The 23,566-nt window shown below is 34.7% G+C and overlaps 1 protein-coding gene across 1 annotated transcript in view; it reads right to left on the bottom strand.

Moving 5' to 3' along the window:
• LOC118740302 (dynein heavy chain 7, axonemal) overlaps positions 1–23,192 on the bottom strand; it is a gene marked incomplete at its 3' end in the record, with an annotated part of 183,209 nt that extends 160,017 nt beyond the window's left edge. The window contains 5 exon segments of the mRNA XM_036471785.1: positions 1,871–2,191; positions 2,260–2,523; positions 20,820–21,524; positions 22,622–22,855; positions 22,930–23,192. Coding sequence (XP_036327678.1) covers positions 1,871–2,191; positions 2,260–2,523; positions 20,820–21,524; positions 22,622–22,819 — 1,488 coding nt within the window.
• Positions 23,193–23,566: the final 374 nt, after the last annotated feature.

Raw genomic sequence — 23,566 nt, 5'->3', positions numbered from 1 at the left:
CTGTATAAAAATGCTCAATTCTAAAAATTATTTTATAGTCAGTACTGGATAATCCATACTGATATAAATGCGAAAGGTTTGTTTGTTACGCTTTCACGCTTTAACTACTCAACCGATCTTAATGAAATTTCGCATACTGGTGTCATTTAGCCCGGCTTAAAAGATAGGGTAGTTTTTATCCCGATTAGACAAAGGTGCATGGCACCTTCCATACAAACATACTGCATACCTCTGGAAGTATTTGTGGTAAAGTACTGGAACTTCGTATGGAGATATATGAAATCAATACTAATAATGTGGGTTCTTGGAAAAGGGCCCGTGGCACCTGCAATAAAGACTGAAGTTTGTATACTACCACTTGTAAAATGATTAACTTCAATTCAAAGTATTTTATATGTTACATGAGTTATTACAAAAGGGATGTCGATCGAGTCGGTATATCCCAGAAATGGTGACTCTTAGAAACAAAAGTGTCATAACGGGTTTTAAAAATAATTGCATGATCTACACTTTTCTCTAACCTATTTTTATGATAAACCTTACGGTTCTTCTGAAGAGTTAGTAGAAAAGGAAAATTCTGTGTTCGTTTCTTAAAATATTGCACTCCAGGAGGGCAAAAAAGGCTCATCTTCTGCCCTTTGATGCTTTGTCTGGGGAGATGGTTGCCCTGTAAAGCAGAAGGTTGCTTAAAATAACAATATTATGAAATGCGTGACCCTGATAAGGATAAGTAGACAAAACATGCACTTTTACAGGGTTGAGTGTAAAGTGAAACACATTTTTCACCATGGAAGAACAACATTTTTTTGGGACAAACGAAATCAGCATTAGTTTTTATAGAGAAATAGTATTTTACCAATAACGTATGTATTTGTGTTGAAAAGTTGTTTTCCTAATAACAAGAATAAAAGAATCGAGTTAAAGGCATCAAAATGGTTTTTGTTAATGCAAAAAAAAATTTTTTTTTAACCGCCGCAATTGCGTGCTGCAGCCTTTTTTTGTGACGGCAAAAAGGGCGTAAGCGACAAAATCACCTGTTTCATTAAATATGGGCAAATAAAACCACCAGTATTATATACCTAACATCAAACGTAACTTGTTCATTGACTTTCACGTTAGTATCTAAAGTAATTGCCGTGTTAATAAAAAAAACGCCTACTGAAAAATTTACTTCTTGTCGCTTACGCCGCTTTGGCGGTTATGGTCGAAATTATAAAAATTCTGAATTTTGAATTTTTTTGTCAGACTTACAATTTTTTTGAGTATGCAGTTCTATAGTCTATTAAACTTTAGTATAATAATAAAGTGTTAAAATCGCGATGATTTTTGGCAATTTTTTTACGCATTTTCCTCCATAAAATGTATGTTCGACAATTTTTGCTGCATGGAAAAAATTGCGTAATACAGTCGGAAAAATATTTTCAAAAATCAACGCGATTTTTAGCAACTTAAAACTTAGACTTTATTTCACTAAAATTTTATGGACAATAAAACTACATACTCAAAAAAATTCTTGAAAATCTGATTAAAAAGTTTAAAATTTTATAATTTTTTCACAAAGTTTGAAATATGATTTTATATGCGCTCAAAAAATTGTGATTTAAAAGTTGAAAATTTAGATTCAACTTTGCAAAATTTTGCACGAAGTTTGAAAAATAAATTTATATAGGTTTTGTTAGACAATGAGCTGCACTTTTAAAAAAATAATAATAAATATTAATTAAATAGAAGAAATATAGCCAAAACTGATCAAAATAAGGCGTTTCTGTTATTTTGGCCATGGAAGCATGTATATTCCAATTTTTTTTTTTTGTTTTACCGTGTAATCTGCCTCTAAAAGACTCAGCGGCTTCTTATTTCATATACTTACATCTTTGATTAACTGCCCTGTTGCTGGTTTATCACTCATTTGCTTTTCTAACTTTTGTATAACGCGATAGAAATTCGCCAAATCAGATTCAATTTCATCTGGATCATATGTGCCAACTTGTGAGTGCATCCACGCGTCCTGTTTCTCCATAAACTCTTGGCTGGTGTCGAACAAGGTTTTGAATGGTTTAAGCTGGTCGTGCGTCTTCTTACGTATGGGATATTGGGTGAGATCCCAACCATAAGCAGTTTCCTCTTCATTAATACGATCAATTGTATCCATAGCCGCGACCAAACGAGAATCCAAGACATTTGCTCTACGCTGCAAAACAAGAGATTTTATTTACTGGTTACCCAGTTGTAAATATATTTTATAAAAGCTTATGCCACCTTATAACGTGCCAGATGCTTGATATCACCCCAATTCTCATAGTCCTGCACCTGTTCATAGTAATTTTGTAACTCACGTCGAAAAGCCTCGATGCGCTTCTTAAGGCGTTCTTGATACTCAATGGTCTTGTCAGAAACAATCAGCCGATGTTCTTCGAATACAGAAGGCATTTTCAGGTACCACTGGAAGGTGTTGCTATTGTTTTTTATATCCAACGGCGAATAAATTATATTGTCCATCAGCCATAAAATATGGTTCATATTCTGCAAAAGTCGAATAATTCAAGAAACACTATATATGTATAAATAGATACATATGGGGCATTCTTTCTTTGGTATATAAAGTAACAAAAAGCCTAAAATGATATTTTAGATGACACTATCGCTTTCAAATCGGTATAAATTTGGCAAAGCCTTATGGATTTCAATAGTTAAGGCACTGGGTGATCTGCAAAACCAACTATAGTCAAACCATCGATAGTATTCGATAATATATATATAGTGGATAGTATCGCAAAAAGTTTCCGCCCAAATTTGATATGAAGATTTGGCATATTTAAAAATACATTCCAAAATTTTGTTTGGATACCATTGTAACCTACTTGAAGTAAGTTGAAATTGAGGAAAAATGGGTGTAAATGCATGTGATAAAGTAAAGTTGGAATTTTAATGCTCGCATCCCCTAGGAAATACAAAATCGTTAATATTAAAGAAATGGTTAAATAAACAATTGGGTATTATTATTGGAAGTCTCCTGAAGAGAACCAGAGTTTCCAATAGAAAAATATTGATTTTCAAGAATTCCATACCATTTCTACCATAAGTTGTTTCTTTCCCATATAAAAATACATGGAAAACTTCGAGCGCTTTGAGCGACCTCTAAATAGTCTTTGATTTCAAAATAAAAAAATGGTTATACTTTTTTTCGATATAGAACAAACCTAGGGGGTGAGAGTATTAACATTCCGACTTTGCTCTAGTGTACAATCGTCCGATTGTGATGAGGAGCTTCTCTGCGTTTGCTACTTTGGCTATTGCGAAAAGAAAGTGAAGAAAGGAGACTCTCCAAATTCAACCATATCACTGCGCGCACACGAAAAACGGCTATCGCAGAGCAAGCAAAGCAACCTATCGATAGTTTTGTTTGTTTCGAGACTATCGTGAATATTGATAGTTTTTCTGAAAACTATCGATGGTGTGACTATCGATAGTTTGACACCTCTACTTGCTTGGGCAGGCGGGTCTTTTCTGGTAGCAGGTAGCAAAGTTACTTACCTACGTTAAATTCGAATTGCTAGTTTTTATATATCGAGGGCGTATATTCAATGCCCTCTATCTGCACTTTTCACAAAAACCACTTTTTGGTGTTAGAACCCATCTGAGGCTTACCTGCCCTAAATGCTGTTAATTCTGATTTTGAAATTTAATAGTAAATTCCTTTGCCAAGCGTTGTACCAGGTCAGCATTACCTAGTATCAAAATTTCATTTCTGTGATATGTTTTAAAGAATATTTCTAAAAATCAATATTTAGTATTGCCAGACACTTTCGCAAAAAAATTATTGAAGCTATCTTATGTTCTCAGTTCCAAATTTTATATCCAATACTTAGGAGACTATTTTAGTACCTTTGGTGAACAGCCAGACCAATCCGATGGGCCGAACGTTCCCCCAGACACAATAGTTGCGTTCCTTCTCTCCCAGAAATAGTCCGAAGTAGTCAGATTTAGTCTAAAAAACGTGTCTTAGCTTGAAAATTACAGCAGAAATGAGAGCGTAACTCTCAATGAGAGTGACTCTCTTCAGTCCGAAGCTACAAGAATAAGTCAGAAGAATTTTTGCTGCCAAACTCTTGAAAAGTGTCAAACTCAACTGAATTTAAATTAACGGAAATTAAAGAAAACACGAAAAGTGAGAATAATTTAAAAACTAAAAAAGGGAAATTAAAATGGAAGGAGGCAAAGAATAATTGGTATAGAAAGTGTTTATTGTGCTTGGGCTTGTTTGAATGTGCTTTGTACATACATTTCTATTTTTATTTGACATTAGTTTTGTTGTTGCCATTCTTTGGAATAAAAATTTGGTTTTTGCGTTCCTTTACTTTTTCCTGTTATTCTCTTTTAGCGAGCGCATTTTCCTTACGCTCTTGCATTTCGACACTTCAGATTTTAGTCAGAATATATAAGGAATGTACCTACTATTAAAAGCTATTTCTTGTATGAAATTTATTTGGAAATTATGTTACTCATACGCCACGTACCCACGCGTTTCTTCAAACTTAATAGGAAATTTGTTATAATAAATTTAAGTCAAAGGTATGCAATTTTAAGAAAAGGCTATTGCTTAGTTTTTATGCAGCGAAGTAGTTTCGACTACCAATGTACATTTTTAATACCGTTGTACTCATGCTATTTTATGCAACCATGAATTGTTATATTAACATTACACTTATTCATTGTTCTTCATTACATTTCGTTCCTTCAGATAGTCCTTTGTATTCTGCGAACAAGTGAAGTTAATAATGCGTTAATACACAAAGCTCTAAAACTATTGTTTTATTCCTGATATATAGATTACGCGATTACTTCTTAGTAATATTAATTAATTGACTCTTAATGTTCCCTGTCATCATACTAAATACTTGCCACTGTAATTATGTAATATAAGTGAGTGATATACATAAGTACCGATGCGCGTAAACAATCTATTTACCCTCAATCATATCTTTCCCAGATTTGTAGCCCAGCAACTGTTCTTATATTTACTTGACAACATTAAAATATCTGAGTCAAATATTATACCACAGAAATGAGATGACGGTAATGTTAACGACGATGAGTTAAGTATTGAAATATAAGATTGGTTCGATGATGAAATACAAAGCTCTAACTTTTAAGTCATTTATAATACATCAACAGGTTGGAAAATTTAATCCTAGTCATCGCTGCCTTTTCGGATTTAGGAATAGAGTTCTAGAGCCTCGCAGCATCAGTGAAGACTAGTCTAGTTGAAGACACAATCAGAAGGTACAATCAGACTCTGATGCCTATTACATCTTGTTTATTTTAATTTTAAAAAATGTATTTTGGAGTTTGGAATTCTATAAGCTTATGGGCAAATCTAAAAACAGGTAACCTTTGGGTTATTTAGCTTTATTTTCACTGTTGTAAACTATATCAAGCTGGCTGCTTTTGGATATAATTCATTGACGTATACTTGAAGCCTCAGAAAAAATTTGGATGAATTTGCTGCATAACTTTCGAATTATAGGTGTTTAAACTAAAAAAAATAATGAAATCATGTGAGTTTTGTATGTAATTTTTAAAAGGGGCACACCTAATTATGTCATAATTTTTGAAGCACACCATATTCTAATTTGTAATTTAATGGGCATTTAGCACTTATTTATGTGTACACTTTATATGTAGTACGTAAGAAAAGTGTGCATTCAAAAATAACGAAATTGCAAGTAGCTCATGGTGCATTCAATGATATCGAGTGGGATGCACATAATACATTTTTTCATATGAAAAGTTATGGGGAGATACTGTAAACATACTGTTGTGATACTGTAAAGCATATGAAATTATCGCAAGTTGGATTTTCATACATCTTTCCATAAAAAGTTTAACAGATGCAGAGATACCAACTCCGCCATTCACATACGTGTCAAAAGTAGGAAGTTTCAAAATTAAAAACCATACAAACAGATTCAAAACAAATAAATTGTTTGTAGTAGAACTTTTTAAATAGAAGCAACTCAATAATTGTGGATAATAAAAATACAAAGAACTATGATAACAAACTTAAAACAAGACATTACAGAACATTTTAATGAGCTTTATATCACATTTAAGTAAAAATAAGCCTATATTTTCCAAGCTGGCAAAGAAATGAAAATGTGTATTTTTTGTTGTTTACACAAAAACTTGCCAAATATACATATAAGTCAAAATTATAGAAGGCATGTATACTTCTCCATTTAATTTTTTCATACTGTTTATGCTTCTTTCTGGCTTTTACAAAATGCAGGGATACCGCACTTATTTCGGTACAATATGATCGTAATGTATTTTCTATTCAAAATCAAAGAATGTTTCCTTCAAACCGCATTGCTATTTTTCTAACTTTTCCCTTTGTTTAGCGCTGTAACCGCTTAAGTTATATCTTTTAATTTATACATGTGAACTATTTTCAATGAGCATTTTTTCATTTGCTCCTAAATTTTAGGAAAATTTTCTTATAATTTCTTTAATTTTTTTTTATATTACATATATACACTCCAAAGTTCGGGAGAAGCTAGGCCAAACACTAACATATTGTTTAAGCGCCAATATGTATATCGTCGTTTAAAGTACAAAACCGCGTATCGTGATTCTGCAAAACCTCGAAACTGAAATTTGTGCCAAAAAAGATATTTGGTCACCGGAAGCTTCTGACATCAAGCCCTTAGCCATTTATAATAAAATATCGATACTTAGACATAAGGAGAAGAGATTATTAAGTTTAAAAAAGAGAACCGTTTTCAATTAGGACTCTCTCCTATAAAATTTAGGCAACCTCACATACGAGGTTTTGCATTTTCTTGATGCGCGGTTTTGTACTTTAAACGACGATATGTAGAAGTATTGCATACATATTTTGATGCCTTTTCAAGTATAAAATCCACTGAGAAACGGAAGAAAACGGCATCCCTATGATTTCAACTTATGCCAAGCGTTTCGTAAACAAGCAATTCTGAACAAAAAACTTTTTTTCCATAAAGATGTTTAAATGGAAGCATTACAAATATGGAAAAATAGCACTCCACAAGGCTTTATTGGCAGTAGGTCCTTTTTAAAGCACATTTAACAAAAAAATAAGCTTCTAGTTTCGAAGCTCGCACAAAATAAAATTTTTTTTATTTGTTGTTTACAAAATAAGTATTGCCAAGTATATAAGTCAAAATTGTTAAATATATATCGCTTTCATTCATTTCTTCATAGAGTTGGTGCCTCTTTTTTGGGAAAATTCATACGGCTTATGAACAGATTCATACCATGTAAATGCACCATCAAGGTCTGTAACTCCACATTTCAGTTTTAAAAATTTTCGGTTTATCGCGTATATGTAGTTTTTGAAGCATTTAATTGTAAGGACTTTTTAAGCATGTATTGTATTCTACAAACAATTACGAATAATTTGATACCTTAAAAAGAGTTGTGCTTTCATAATAAACCAGTTTTTAAAGATAGAATATTCTGCGATCTTGAGCGTAATTTTTATTCCAAAAACATCTTAATTGAGGTCACATTTGGAAAATACGTCGAAACGATCTAAATATTTTTATAACTATTAGTCTTTATAACTTTACATATACCTGTAAAATGCTTCAAAACAATTGTCTCTAGAAATGTGTAAAACCCTGATTTAGTACTATTAATTATGCTTCTTCTTGTAGTCAGAATATTTGGAGCATGGTATCACATCAAATTTTTTTCGACAAAGGTTCTGATAGCTGCTCTTACTTAATAGAAGCCTTCTAAACTCAAGGGCGTCCCCAGTTTTTCCATTTTTGTTGTAAACCAGTGTTTAAATATAAAAATGTTATGATAATGTTATAAATATAAAAATGTTTTGATAATGTTATGAATATAAAAATGTTATAATAATGTTATGGTGCATTTACATGGTATGAATCTGTCCATAAACCGTATGAATTTTCCTATAAAAGAAGCACCAACTCTATGAAAAAATGAGTGAAAGCGATATATATTTCATGATTCAATAATGAAAGGTTTGCTCAAAAAACAGTTTTCTCGCTCCCTCTTGACAAAATCGGCTCCCTTAGCAAGGCCCTGTGTGTGGGTTCGTGTGTGTGTGCAAAGCTTTTGTAAGGGAGCTAAGGGAGTGTCAAAACTCTAATGTCACTAATGAGCAAACCTTTAATTATTGGATCATGTATATATTTAACAATTTTGACTAATATACTTGGAAAGGATTTTTTTGTAAACAACAAACAAACAAAGTTTCATTTTGTGCTAACTTCGAAACTAGAAGCTAATTTTTTTTAATGTGATTTAAGAAGGACCTACTGCCAATAAAGCCTTGTGGATTGCTTTTTTTCAAATGTGTAATGCTTCCATTGAAACATCTTTGCGGATAAACAGCTAGCTTGAAAAAGCTCCAAAATATGTATGCAATACTGCCACATATCGTCGTTTAAAGTACAAAACCGCGTATCAAGGAATTGCAAAACCTCGTATAATTCAAAACGGTTCTCTCTTTTAAACTTTATTATACTTATGTCTTAGTATCGGTATTTTAGTATAAAGGATTGAGGGCTTGATGATAGGGCTCCGGTGAGCAAATATCTTTTTTGGCACAAATGTCAGTTACGAGGTTTTGCAGAAGTACGATACGCACTTTTGTACTTTAAACGAAGATATACAGATTGGCGCTTACACAATATGTTTTGGCCTAGCTTCTCCTCCGATATGGGGCGTGCGCCTCGATTTTGTCACACAAAGGCGAAGCTCAGTTTTACGCCGATTCCGAACGACAATTGTAACGGGTGATTTTTTTGAGGTTAGGATTTTCATGCATTAGTATTTGACAGATCACGTGGGATTTCAGACATGGTGTCAAAGAGAAAGATGCTCAGTATGCTTTGAAATTTCATCATGAATAGACTTACTAACGAGCAACGCTTGCAAATCATTGAATTTTATTACCAAAATCAGTGTTCGGTTCGAAATGTGTTTCGCGCTTTACGTCCGATTTATGGTCTACATAATCGACCAAGTGAGCAAACAATTAATGCGATTGTGACCAAGTTTCGCACTCAGTTTACTTTATTGGACATTAAACCAACCACACGAATGCGTACAGTGCGTACAGAAGAGAATATTGCGTCTGTTTCTGAGAGTGTTGCTGAAGACCGTGAAATGTCGATTCGTCGCCGTTCGCAGCAATTGGGTTTGTGTTATTCGACCACATGGAAGATTTTACGCAAAGATCTTGGTGTAAAACCGTATAAAATACAGCTCGTGCAAGAACTGAAGCCGAACGATCTGCCACAACGTCGAATTTTCAGTGAATGGGCCCTAGAAAAGTTGGCAGAAAATCCGCTTTTTTATCGACAAATTTTGTTCAGCGATGAGGCTCATTTCTGGTTGAATGGCTTCGTAAATAAGCAAAATTGCCGCATTTGGAGTGAAGAGCAACCAGAAGCCGTTCAAGAACTGCCCATGCATCCCGAAAAATGCACTGTTTGGTGTGGTTTGTACGCTGGTGGAATCATTGGACCGTATTTTTTCAAAGATGCTGTTGGACGCAACGTTACGGTGAATGGCGATCGCTATCGTTCGATGCTAACAAACTTTTTGTTGCCAAAAATGGAAGAACTGAACTTGGTTGACATGTGGTTTCAACAAGATGGCGCTACATGCCACACAGCTCGCGATTCTATGGCCATTTTGAGGGAAAACTTCGGAGAACAATTCATCTCAAGAAATGGACCGGTAAGTTGGCCACCAAGATCATGCGATTTGACGCCTTTAGACTATTTTTTGTGGGGCTACGTCAAGTCTAAAGTCTACAGAAATAAGCCGGCCGAAATGCTCGAAAAAGTTGCCCAAAATTGGACTTTCCGAATGGACCACCTAAGACGCAGCCGCGGTCAACATTTAAATGAAATTATCTTCAAAAAGTAAATGTCATGGACCAATCTAACGTTTCAAATAAAGAACCGATGAGATTTTGCAAATTTTATGCGTTTTTTTTTAAAAAAAAGTTATCAAGCTCTTAAAAAATCACCCGTTATTTTTATAAGAAGCTGTTTTCATGACAGTCCCTCTATTTTAACGTATCAACAGTTCATATGGCTTCATACCATGTAAATGCGCCATAACAGATGCAGAGATACCAAAGGGGGTTTTTCCCATTTTGATGCCTTTTTAATATAAAATCCCACCGAAAAGGAGGAAAGCGGCAACTCCGCCATTCACATACATGTCAAAAGTATGAATTTTACAAATTAAAAACAATAAACAAACAAATTCAAAACAAAGAAATTCTTTGTACTAGAACTTTTTAAATTGAAGCCACTCACGTTTAGTGGACAATAAAAATACGAAGAACTATGATAACAAACTTACAACAAGACATTACAGAACATTTTAATGAGCTTTATATCACGTTTAAGTAACAATAAGCCTATATTTTCCAAGCTGGCAAAGAAATGAAAATTTGTATTTTTTGTTGTTTACACAAAGCCTTGCCAAATATACATATAAGTCAAAATTATGGAAGGCATGTACACTTCTCCCTTTCATTTTTTCATGCAGTTTATGCTTCTTTCTGACTTTTACAAAAATGCAGGGATACCGCACTTATTTCGGTACAATATGATCGTAATGTATTTTCAATTCGAAATCAAACAAAAACATCCCACGAAAATGTTTGCGATTTTAGAACCATTAGTGAATATTTGCAAACTACTGCAAATAATAGAGTGCCATATCTTACAAAGTTCAGAGTATTAACGAAACAAACAAGCATTTTATGGCTTCATGTTTCCTTTAAACCGCATTGCTATTTTTTCTAACTTTTCCTTTTGTTTAGCGCTGTAACCTATTAAGTTATATCTTTTAATTTATACATGTGAACTATTTTCAATGAGCATTTTTTCATTTGCTCCAGAATTTTGGGTACATTTTCTTATAGTACCTCTCATTCTTTTTTATATTACATATATACACTCCGAAGTTCGGGATAGTATTTTGAATATACCAGCAATATATGTAAAAGTAGTGGCGGCTGCTGTAGAGCATTACGCAGAGCCTGAGTTCAAGCCCAGTTTTTCTAATAGTGGTTGCCCCTCTGTTGGTAATAGTAAACCTCCGAGTGTATTCTGTCATGGAAACAACTTCTCATTAAAATACAATTGCCGTTCGGAGTCGGCGTAAAACTGTCCTTTACTTTGTGTGACAAAATCACGCACGCCGAATATCGGAGGAGAAGCTAGGCGAAACACTAACATATTGTTCAAGCGATATACATATTCGTCGTTTAAAGTACAAAAGCGCGTATCGTGGTTCTGCAAAACCTCGGAACTGAAATTTGTGCCAAAAAAGATATTTGGTCATCGGAAGCTGCTGACATCAAGCCCTTAGCCATTTATAATAAAATATCGATATAAATAAATATCGACTTAGACACAAGGAGAGAAGATTGTTAAGTTTAAAAGAGAGAACCGTTTTTAATTGGGACCAGTTTCACTCTCTACTATAAAATTTAGGCAACCTCCCATACGAGGTTTTGCATTTCCTTGATGCGCGGTTTTGTGCTTTAAACGAAGATATGTAGAAGTATTGCATACATATTTTGGTGGCTTTTCAAGTATAAAATCCACTGAGAAACGGAAGAAAACGGCATCCCTATGATTTCAACTTATGCCAAACGTTTCGTAAACAAGCAATTCTGAACAAAAAACTGTTTTTCCACAAAGATGTTTAAATGGAAGCATTACAAATATGGAAAAATAGCAATCCACAAGCTTTATTGGCAGTAGGTCCTTTTTAAAGCACATTTAACAAAAAAATAAGCTTCTAGCTTCGAAGCTAGCACAAAATAAATTTTTTTTATTTGCTGTTTACAAAAAAAATATTGTCTAGTATACAAGTCAAAATTGTTAAATATATATCGCCTTCATTCATTTCTTCATAGAGTTGGTGCTTCTTTTATAGGAAAATTCATACGGCTTATGAACAGATTCATACCATGTAAATGCACCATTAAACTTTTTATGGAAAGATGTATGAAAATCCAACTTGCGATAATTTCATATGCTTAACAGTATCACAACTGTATGTTTACAGTATCTCCCCATAATTTTTCGTATGAAAAAATTTATTATATGCACCCCACTCGATATCATTGAATTCCTCATTGGAACATGTAGTCCCTCTATTTTAGCGTATCAACAGTTCATACGGCTTAATACCATGTAAACTCACCATTATAAATATAAAAATGTTTGTGTTTTTCTCTTGCTTTATTCCGACACTATAGAACAGAGGTTCCCAAACTTCTCGTAGACCCCTTTCGAAAATCTACCGGTTTCGGTGGACCCCCTGCTGATACATTTCTAAATATTCCCAAAGCTCGTAAAAAAATTAAATGTGAAAATTAGATCTTACAATGTAAATTTGCATCGCGGGTGAATTCAAAAACTAAACTGAGTGGCCAAAATAAAAGTAAAATATTTTCTTGTGCTCTATTTATAAAAATTATGTGATTACACACTTGTTATTTTTAAAAAATAGAGCTCGTAAATACATCAAAATACTCTCTCGCTCGGAAGAGTTATATTTTTTAAAAGCACTGCGAGCGCTAGCGTTATCTTCACCATAAACCCATCAAAAGTTTGGCTCACTCATGACTACACGTTGAGTATATGTAAAATAGTTTATTTGTGTTAAGACGCCCACACTTACCGACGTAAACGTACGTTAACATGTCAGCTGACACTATCAAACTTATGGGAGCGCCATGTAAATGAAAACTCACCAACGTGTACGTGCGGCGGTTACGCGTGACGTGCACTGGTTCTCTCTCTCTCTAGCAACAGTCAATTTTATATGTTGCTACGTCAAACAGCCGCGACATGCGTACACGTCGGTGAGGGTGGGCATCATGGCATCATTTTTATTTTTATCGCTCCGAGTTATCACATTTTTAAAACACAAAACTTAGAACATCAAAACGGCTAAGCTTTTTACGCCAAACTCTTAATTCAGAAACTGACAATAGAGAAAAGAACGAGTTTAAAAAATCTATGACAAATAAGGCAACATGAGTTTTGCTCACCTGCATCCCCTCGATGCCTCTAAGTCATTTCTGAGCGAAGTATTCACTCAGTTTCTGATGGTGGATTCGATTGCCGAAGGTGGGGGTGCTAAAACTGCTTGCGAACCGAGGAATGCCTGGTCTGAGCCAACTCTGGTCAAAAAATCAGATGTCTCATAACCAGGTATTCCAGAGTGACCTGTCACCAGAGTAAAACAACCTCGTTATGTTCACCATCAGATTTTAGTCGAGACTTGCATTACCGAACTAGTTTGGAAGTACTTAAATAGAGGGCTGGTCAATGCCTTAAGTGCAGCTTGGTTGTCACTGCAGTCATGTAAACTCCTTCCCCTCCACCTATGTTCCACCACGTAGTCCATGGCTTTGGGTATTGCAAATACCTCAGCCTGGAAGACCGAAGCATATTCTCCTATAGAAGAGTCAAGCTTATCTTAGTTTTGTAGCCATCAGTGAAGTTTCGACAATGTGTGAGTCCGGTCTTAGCTATGGAATCAGACCAGCGTTCAGTCTCATGAACTCAACATTATAGAATCTCTTGAACAAAGGTAATGGTGGCGTACTATCCTGTAGCATTGAGAAGACACAAGTGCTTAAATCTCTGCCGCCAGCAATGTTCGCTGCGCCCCACTCATTGTCATACCAGCATCCGGTTCTTGTTAGTCTGCAGGTGGTCTTTAATACTTCCCCATGTATGAAAACACAAAGTGACGGTAAGTGCAGCAAGGCGTCAAGAGCACTATACATCACTCAAAAAAATTAAAGTTAAATAAAGAGGCTATCAAGCAACCATTTTGGTTCTTTACATCGAAACCAGATACATTTTCGTGGACCCCCATTTACAACTCATGGAGCCCCATATTTTTTTCACGTTACCGTGGACCCCCGTCGAATCTTCCGTGGTCCACTGGGGGTCCACCTGGACCACTGTGGGAATAACTGCTATAGAAGTTGATGTTTTTTGAAATGTTTTAAGTTTTTATTTGCCTTAACGTATGTAATTGAAAAAAAATAATAATTTTTGATATTCCAATAATTAGATTTGTGTTATAACGTTAGATAAGTAGTTATAGTTTCCATTTTTCATACTAAAATCCTATGAAAATTTACTATTTTGCTACTATCTCCCTCAGTACCAGCGTAATACTTTTCAAATTTAATCGGTCTTGCTTTAGCAACCGAATTAATTACTGGCAAATTAATTTTAGATTCATTAGTACTTAAGCAACATCGTATTAAATTTTGAGTTTTACTAAAATGATTTGAAAAATAAATTTTTTTTAAATAAAAAATGACGCCTGGCACAATGTTAGCAACAACGGCCATGTCTGGCAATAATAAATCTATGTTTCTAAAAGTTAGTTAAAGCCAATGAAAAGAAAATTAGCCTTACTAAAATGACTTTAATTAATTAATTAGCATTTTTAACTGTAAAGATACGATGCGCACTAGTCAACGCAACCATTGCCGCCTGCTAGGTGGCCCCCACGCTAACCGAGGGAGTGATAGAGATGTCATATCAAAAAACCAGCTGTCCTGAAATTCCTGTTTTCACAACGTTGCTAGCTCCCGTACGATATTTCCCGATCTAATTTTTGAGTTCTATGAATTATGAATTGGAAAATCTACTACATCTTACTCAAATCTACCACATTTTTTTGCCGATTCTACCACACAAAAATTAAAAGGGGATTGCACTCCTTACAAACAAAATACGGGCAGGAATTTCCAAATTTCAACCCATCTGAGACTTACCTGTCATCACTGATTTTAATTCTGACTTTGCAGTTTAATAGTAAATTCTTCTGTCAAGCGTTACACAAGGTCAGCATTAATATCACCGATGACAGCTAAGTCTTAGGTGTATTTTTGTATCAGAAACTTCGTAAAAAGTGCAAATAGAGGGTATTGAATATAAGCCCTCGTTATGCTATGTTGTCGTTGAAAGGGCTTGATCGCCGGCAGGAACTATTCAACTTCTGTGCCAAAGCCACAGCAAACGGAAAGGCAAAATAATTGTTCATCAAATATTTGTCTAAATTATCGTTATGGAAACTCGCCACTGAACACTAAATTAGTAAAAATCACCTTTTTCACTTAATTGTTAGTTTATTTCTCTATGTGGTGAATTTTCGTTTCGCTTATGACGTCACATAAAAGATCAAACTCAAATCAAAAAAGATAGCGGAAGGTTCAGATAGCAATCTTCTTTTCTATCATTCTTGCTTCGTTGCTGCCTGAGCAACGACTCATTTAAAGGGCCTAATGGTCTGATTACGCATACTTCGCATAACTTCGCATAAACTTCAAACTGTAATTTCGTATGTATTTTGTATGTATTCCATTACCCAGAAATTAACAGAGCTTTTAAAAACTTAGGCGTCTGTTGAGTTTAGATATTGCTTCACATTTTCTTAACTTACAGTTGTGGTAACTAGTAAATAAACATTTGTTTACAAATCAGCGGCAAAGAGAAATTTGAATTATAAGTGAAAAATCAGTTAAACTTGTTTTAATTCGCAATTTGTGAGTGATTTTTGAGTTGAAAACTGCGTAAGAACTAATAAAATGAAGTGCCGTGTGTTAAATTGCTAGATCCGTCAAGATGCAAGATGCGAAAATGCAAGTGTAGCGCTGCGATGAATCGCTGCATTTTGTGTATATAGGGCGCGGCAAATCCGTTCCCGAAATGTTTCTTTATTATTATATTGACAGCATTTTATCACAATGATTTCGCTTCTGCTCCAAGCAGCCTCCTTTAGCAAGTTAACTAATCAATCCCGCTGAGATGCTGCAGCAGCCTTAATTGCAAAGCAATGGAGTGCACTAAAAGGTTCACTATTCTCTAATATATTAGGTGAAAAATGCAATATTTTCGCATTTAGCAAAATTAAAACTTAATTAAAACGCTGTAAAGTGAACTGTTTTGGCAGTTTCAACTCGTTCTTCGTTTCGCTCTAATCTTTTATGTGTCCGAATAAAAAACGATGTTTTAAAGACAATTTAAGCTTGCACTTCATTGTACATATGTACTTAAATTGAACGGAATATAAAACTTCATACTCAAAAAAACTCTAAATTTAACAAGTAATTTTTAAGCAAAAAAACACAACCGACTTCAATTCTCATATAAAACTTTAGGAGCACCGTTAATTTTTTCATCATCCAATGATCGGATTTAAACCAAATTAGTGTGGGACCGTCTGTGAGACACTAACTTTCCGATAGAATTTTCGAAATCGGCCGACGTTGTCCAAAGTTATGCGGTAACATACATACATAACAAAACAAAAAAATATATATCCCGACGAATTGATAACCTTCTCCTTTTTTTGAAGTTGGTTAAAAAAAGTTTGAATTTTTGACGACATTTTTTTAGGCATCATTAAAAACGGGCAACGCAGATGTATTAAACTGATGCCAGATAAAACTTTGTGGCTTTGCGTGACATTTATAACTTTGCCGGCAAAGCGGCAAATGCAAAAGGTATGCCACAATGAACGCCAAGAAAGCAATTTTGTACTGATGACAGCGAAGTCTGGTGAATTTTGATTTTTCGTTATGTGACATTTTCAAAGTATTTACCCTTGGTCTGTTCTAGTATCCATCAGATTTACTGAGAGGTCGTTCGGATACATATGTACATTGGGGGGGGCATATTTATAGTCGAATAAAGTTGATTATAAAGTTAGTTGCTGGTATTCCATTGAAAATTATGACAAAAGGCAGCATTAACTTTAATGCCGACTTCATTGAGGCTATGAATACGCATTATTCGGTTATATCTTCCTAGCTATATCCAGGAGTACGGGAATAGATTTACTGATTACACTGAACAGCTGATTATGGGAGATTATGCGCTCTATGCGAAGCATAATTACACCCCTGCTTCACCTGCGCTTCTTGTCTATGCCCTGCGCTGCAATGTAAGTACAACCAGCGCTTTAGCTTTGCCGACCACCGTTGTAAACTCAAACATAACCAATTAACGCACCAAGTTTTGCAACGTAAAAATGAAAAAATAATAATAGTCACACTTTTATTTGTGAAAATTTCCCAATTTTATTTCTGAATTATATGCATATTTGGCTTGAAATTATGTACGAACGTCCTTTTTTTAGATTTACATAATCTACACAACGTACTTAACCTGCTTTTTGTTAATAAAGGAGCGAAAATTATGTGTCCGAATAAAAACTGTCGAGTCATGCGACAGTTCGAACTAATTGAGAACTCCCATACGGAAGAAAATGCTCAACATCGTCAACAAACAAAAGTTGCCAAAATTCAACGATGTTTTAAAGACAATTTAAGCTTGCACTTCATTGTACATATCGTCGCCTTAGAGTGTAAACCTGCTAACGACCAAAAAACATATTTTACTGTAGGGGCAAAAAGCTAAATATATCTTTAACTCATAGTCTAAGGGGCAAATCCTACATATAGTTTGTTAATCGCGCGACGTTCTATGGCCCTAATCCAGAACGAATGAAAAAAATTACGTTTTTATGGTTTTATTGGCGAATTTCCAACTTTGCAGGTTTTAGCTTATGTATTTTCAAAATTGAAGTGGATTTAGCAGGTTTTTTATATGAATAAAATTGTTTCTATTTTATTTTTTGTGATTACGAGCTCAATTTAAATCTTAATTAAAATAGGAATCCATAGATAAAAACAATTATATATATATAAAAAATACAACAGATTTATTCTTCCGTTTATTGCAAGAAAAATAGGCAGTTTATAAAACATATATTAGTAACTATACGTGAAGTATTCCTCTCTCAAATTAATAGTACAAAGTCCACATATAAGATAATTTAAGTAGGAACTCAATAATGCCAGAAAGTATGATACATATTATTCAATCATGAGGTAAATTGTTATAGTAGACGTGGTAATCTTCAGGAAGTAATCGTTTGAAATACTGGAGATCTCATACTTTCTGCGAGCAATCGTACGCCTACTCTCGTATAAATTCGGAAGGTGAGAAAACGGCAAGGAAACAGCTACTGGGGATTTTCTTTGCGGTATTACTTCCCATTCGTTGGAGAATCTTAGTTTGAAATGTATGTCGCCACTTGGTGTATACCGTAGGGCTCTGTTACTACTACTACTACTACTACTACTGTTTCGGTTTTGATATGTGCATTCGTCGCTATAAAAAACTGCTGTAATTGGCTCCCCGGAACTATTATCTGGTACTACATTTTTTCTATCAAATCTAACCACACGCTGGAAAACTCTTCTGCATTTAATCTTCTTTCTGTTTCGTTCCACAGGTAACAATAATTTCCTTGAGATATTAAAAATTAAAGCTTATTCGCTGGATATTACCTTGGCTTAAACGCATAAAGTAATACTCTAAGATAGAACAATAATCGAGCGACAGAAACACAATATGTTGGATTTAGCAGTTGAATTTGAACTGATTGTACTTAGCAGCTTCACTCATCAAACAATTTTTGACAATTATATTTTTATATTGACGTATTTTTTTGCTTGCCAACTGCGGAATCGCCTACTCCTTCAAACTGCACCAAAAGGTCAATTTTGCAAAAAACGGATTTAGCAGGTTTACACTCTAAGCCGACGATATGTACTTAAATTGAACGGAATATAAAACTGCATACTGAAAAAAATTCTAAATTTAACAAGTAATTTTTATGCAAAAAACACAACCGACTTCAATTCTCATATAAAACTTTAGGAGCACCGTTAATTTTTTCATCATCCAATTATCGGATTTTAACCAAATTAGTGTGGGACCGTCTGTGAGACACTACCTTTCCGATAGAATTTTCGAAATCGGTCGACGTTGTCCAAAGTTATGCGGTAACATACATACATAACAAAACAAAAAAAATATATATTCCGACGAATTGATAACCTCCTTCTCCTTTTTTTGAAGTTGGTTAAAAAAAGTTTGAATTTTTGACGACATTTTTTTTAGGCATCATTAAAAACGGGCAACGCAGATGTATTAAACTGATGCCAGATAAAACATTGTGGCTTTGCGTGACATTTATAACTTTGCCGGCAAAGCGGCAAATTCAAAAGGTATGCCACAATGAACGCCAAGAAAGCAATTTTGTACTGCTTTTTTACTCGTCGAAGTTGCTGTGTATTTTATATACATATGTATTTTACTTTAAAAATATCACCAATGTAATTAAGTTTTATGTTTCTAAATAAAAACTCGATTTTGCACGAAACAATATAAATATTAAACCAGCTGATTCTCAAAGCGCGCAAAAAGATGGGAGTTGGCCATCTTTTCGCTTCGCGCTGCAGCTTCAATGATCTATGTCGCATGCTTTGTGCATTTTCATACAATTCATCTTATCTGTCAAAGCGAATCTGTGTGCCTCACAAATTTTAACACAGTTTTATTTAATTGAAAAATAAAAGGTTTCGTAGATTGCCCCATACGTACATAAGTATGTATTTGCATACACACATATGTATAAAAGTACCCTGCAGTAAATCGCGCTAGTTCAAGACTAGCGCAGAACTAGCCTTTTAAGAGGTGGTACTGGTTCTCGATCTATCCCAACGCAATGCTTTCAACTGTCCCTTTTTACATGGCGATGTCCTACGAAGTGGAAATTGCTCCCCTCTGCAGAACTTTTGAACTAGTTCTGCACTGGTTCCATTTTGGACACATCTGCGACAATAAGTTTTTTATGTAAAAAAATTCTGATTATTAGATTTTTTTATATTTTTTCGTTTTTTCTGTTCTTTTAGAGATTGCATTCTATTAAATTTTTATTTATTTTGTTTATATTAAATTTGATCACTTTCTCTTCAATTTTTAAGCGGCACTCATTAATTTAAATTTCTTAAATCTGAAAATCACAACTGCCTCCACCGCGATTTGAACTCGTGACCAACGATGTTAGAGTCGGAGGTCTTCCCGCTGAGCTATTTTCGTATTGTACGGGAAGTGCGAATTTGTGCATTTACTTCTCAACAGAGCACAGCTAACACACCGAAAGTTTTAACTGTCCCTCTCTGCAGCCGTTTTGCAGTAGATCAGAGGTGGTTCTGAAATGTGTAGGGCGGAACTAGCGCTTTAAGAGACTGTCTCTAAATTTTACTGCAGGGTAGTTACAGGCTAACCTAATATTTGCGGCTTACATTTTGGTACGCTTGAGCGAAACGTCACACAGACAGCGCGACCAAAATGTGCTGAACACTCTTTGTTCGAATCAAATTGGTTTATATTTTCTTTCCGAATGACTTGATGTTTAGGGTCGCGCGCGTTGTCCTTTATATGCGTTTTGCAGCGAATTGTATGTATTATTTGCCCTCAAAATCATAGTTTCGTATATAAATACATATGTAGGCAACAATATCATGAGCTGTGTTATTCAGAACAAAATAAAATGTGCCGAACTGAACGGTCATCCGTACTTCAGCAACGTCTCCGGCAAAAATGTTTTGAGAGCAAATAAAAATGTCACCGGACACGAACGGTGGGTCCGCATTAACTCCATTAACAAAACGTTGAGAGAAGCAATTAAGTAATGTATAATAAATTTAGAATTGCCTTTACAATATAAATTCAAATAAATGTTATTATAAAACTTATATAAAGTTATTATAAAGATAATAAGTTGTGACTACGCCAAGTGTTTCGACACTTAAATTTAAGATATTTCAAAAAGCGGAGTTTGGCAAGTGAAACTCATTTAATTCGGTAAAAACTTACCACTTTCAGGCGCTGTTCCATTTCCGGTATAACTGTCTCCTCCGCATTGATAACGAATTCTTTGAGTGCCATCAGCTCAGCTGTTGTCTGTGGCACTGTAATTGCCTTCTTGGCGATAGCTTCATACTCTTTGCCTAATTTTGAGATTTGCGACTGCTGATCAGCAACCATTTTCTCTAGCAGGTCTTGTTGCATGTAGCGAGCGAACTGCTCCAAGTTGTTTATAAATTTTTCACGATGAAACTCATATAGACCCATACGTAATTCACCCCAAATATCTTGTATGATCTGCTCCTCTTTTCTGCGATACTGTAAGACCATGTCACAGTATTGTTCAAACGTTGGTTCAGATGCAGCGAATTTCGAAATGCGTTCAGCATCTATACCGTTCATCAAGTCTATATATAGATCAAAATCTTGCAAACGTAATTCGGGGCCAATGCGTTGTTCCTCCAGCATACTACAAATGCGATTTCGACCATTAGCAATGATCGATTCAGGTATTGTAGGCTTTAGAAAGTATTGATCTGAGATTTTTAGCTCCGTATATAGTTTGTTCTCGATTCGAGGCATCTGATCGACAGAAATAACGATGGACTCGATAATGCGTAAAAGTTCTTGTTGTACCTTCGAAAAGTTCGGATTGAATGCGATGCTATCTTCATCTTCAAGGATAAGACTTATCTTAAGACCAGGGTTGGATTTCTAGAGGGAAGATTAGAGAGACGGTAAATATACAATACATATACATATCCCTTAGGCATATGACTTTTTCAACTTTTTTTTAAATACATTTTTTTTTTTTAAGTAAATATGACTATGATCTGGAGAGGATGAGGTATGATTAAAACCATATATGTAATACTCCTATATTGGCAGTAAGAGCTAGTACCGTCCGAAAACACTACACTACAGATATATCAATAAACACGTACGAAAGAAAAGGAATACATACGTTTATAAATAAACATGTACACAACACATATACAAAAACGGCACTCAAGTACACAATACATTGACAAAAACGGTACTAGACTGTCTCGCTTTGATTTCGGAAGGCTTACACATTGAGAAGTTAGCTTACTGCCAATATAGAAGTATTACATATATGATTAAAACCAAACAATAAATAACTTTTTTGCCAAAACGTGGTAAAAAAGTTACCGCAGAGAACTCTGAGAAATAATAAAATGTATGGTGGTTGGGTCGGCGGGTAGCAGTAGCCCTAAATTTCCACTACTTTTTGATGGAATTGTCCAGGATCCAAATTTAAAAAAACTTAATTTCGATGAAACAAAAAAGCGAAGTGTTTTTCTTAAGAACAGGTGGTGAAATGTTTATAAACAAACGAAGTGAAAATACTGCCCTGGGAAGAGGTCATCTTCAGAATAGTCTCAAAACTCTAGTGGTTTTAAGCTTCAGAAGCTCAGAAGGATCAAGGTTCCAAGTGATTACGCATCACAAATTAACATCGGCTCAAAACTTTACATTTTCTTTTAACTTAATTGTAGGAAGCCTGCTCACGTCCTGGGATTGGACCACAATGCTGTTCTTGGAAATGATGAAGCTGATGTAAAGCGAATAAAGTCCCGCTTAAAAGAGCTGGGACAGCTATGTCCAGTAGGAGGTAAAATCTTGAGTTGCATAGAATATAGCATTATTAAATGTACTCCACGAACGATGAAGATGAGACGCCACAAGAATCTTAACTGTGGTCGGTGTGCAAATTATCACCATGTTAAAAAACATATGTATGTATATAATTTTACTTATAATACACATATAACGATAATTTCACTTACTCCAAAATCGCAGATAAAATCAGCATAAGTTGTCAAGCTGCGTATACATATATCCTCTAGCTGTTGAGTCATTAAGGCAGCAACACAATTGTAGAAGCGTTGCAACAATTTCATTCGTCTTACATCGGGCAAAAGACCACGCCTACTAGCTCGCAATAATATCTGATGTATCTCTCCGTACCATTCTTTTTCGAGCATTTCTTTGGTCGAATCGATTTGACGCCCACACAAATACTACAAATACAGAAAAAATATGTTTAAAACGCCGTAGATCGTTCCATTGCAAAAATCCTGTGATTTTAACTTACCGTGAACCCATACAATTCATATGGTTCCTTGGCTTGGGAAAGTTCTTTGATATCTACAAAGAATTTCTCTTTATATTTGGCGCTCCATAAATCAAGAATGTTAGCCACACTACGATGAATGCAGAAAAGGGTCTTCTTGATGCGGCTGCGATTCTCATCATACCTGAAATGATATTGGTTAGTTATCTATTTACATATTTCAGGGCGATAGTCAAGGCATTGTTACAATATAAGCATAAGATTCGTGGAACATGCAGTGTGCATCAAACCCACACTAAACAAATATAAAAATCGCATTTATTACATTACAACGCTTTTATAAACTTGCAATGTTGTGTGTCCAGACAGCTATAAAAGCTTTGCTTTGCAAAGCTCCTATAAAGTCTAGACATGAACCTCGTTGGTTCGAGAGGTGGATGTCGCCCTACCTACGCTACAGCAAAAATGGAGGACACGCCATTTCTTTAAATGAAATTAATTGGTGATCGTATGTATGTACATACATATATATATGCATGTGTGTGCACCAATCTATTAATATCGTTGAATTATTTTAATATCTATTGCAAAATTTTATACAGAAAAGACTAAAAAATAAAAAATAAATAATATAAAAAAAAACTTTTTAATATACAAC

The sequence above is a fragment of the Rhagoletis pomonella genome, unplaced genomic scaffold, assembly GCF_013731165.1.
Source record: "Rhagoletis pomonella isolate Grant_MI unplaced genomic scaffold, Rhpom_1.0 Rhpom_scaffold_00006, whole genome shotgun sequence".
Lineage (NCBI taxonomy): Eukaryota > Metazoa > Arthropoda > Insecta > Diptera > Tephritidae > Rhagoletis > Rhagoletis pomonella.
The sequence above is the reverse complement of the archived record's forward strand: the minus strand, read 5'-3'. Positions and strand labels throughout refer to the sequence as shown.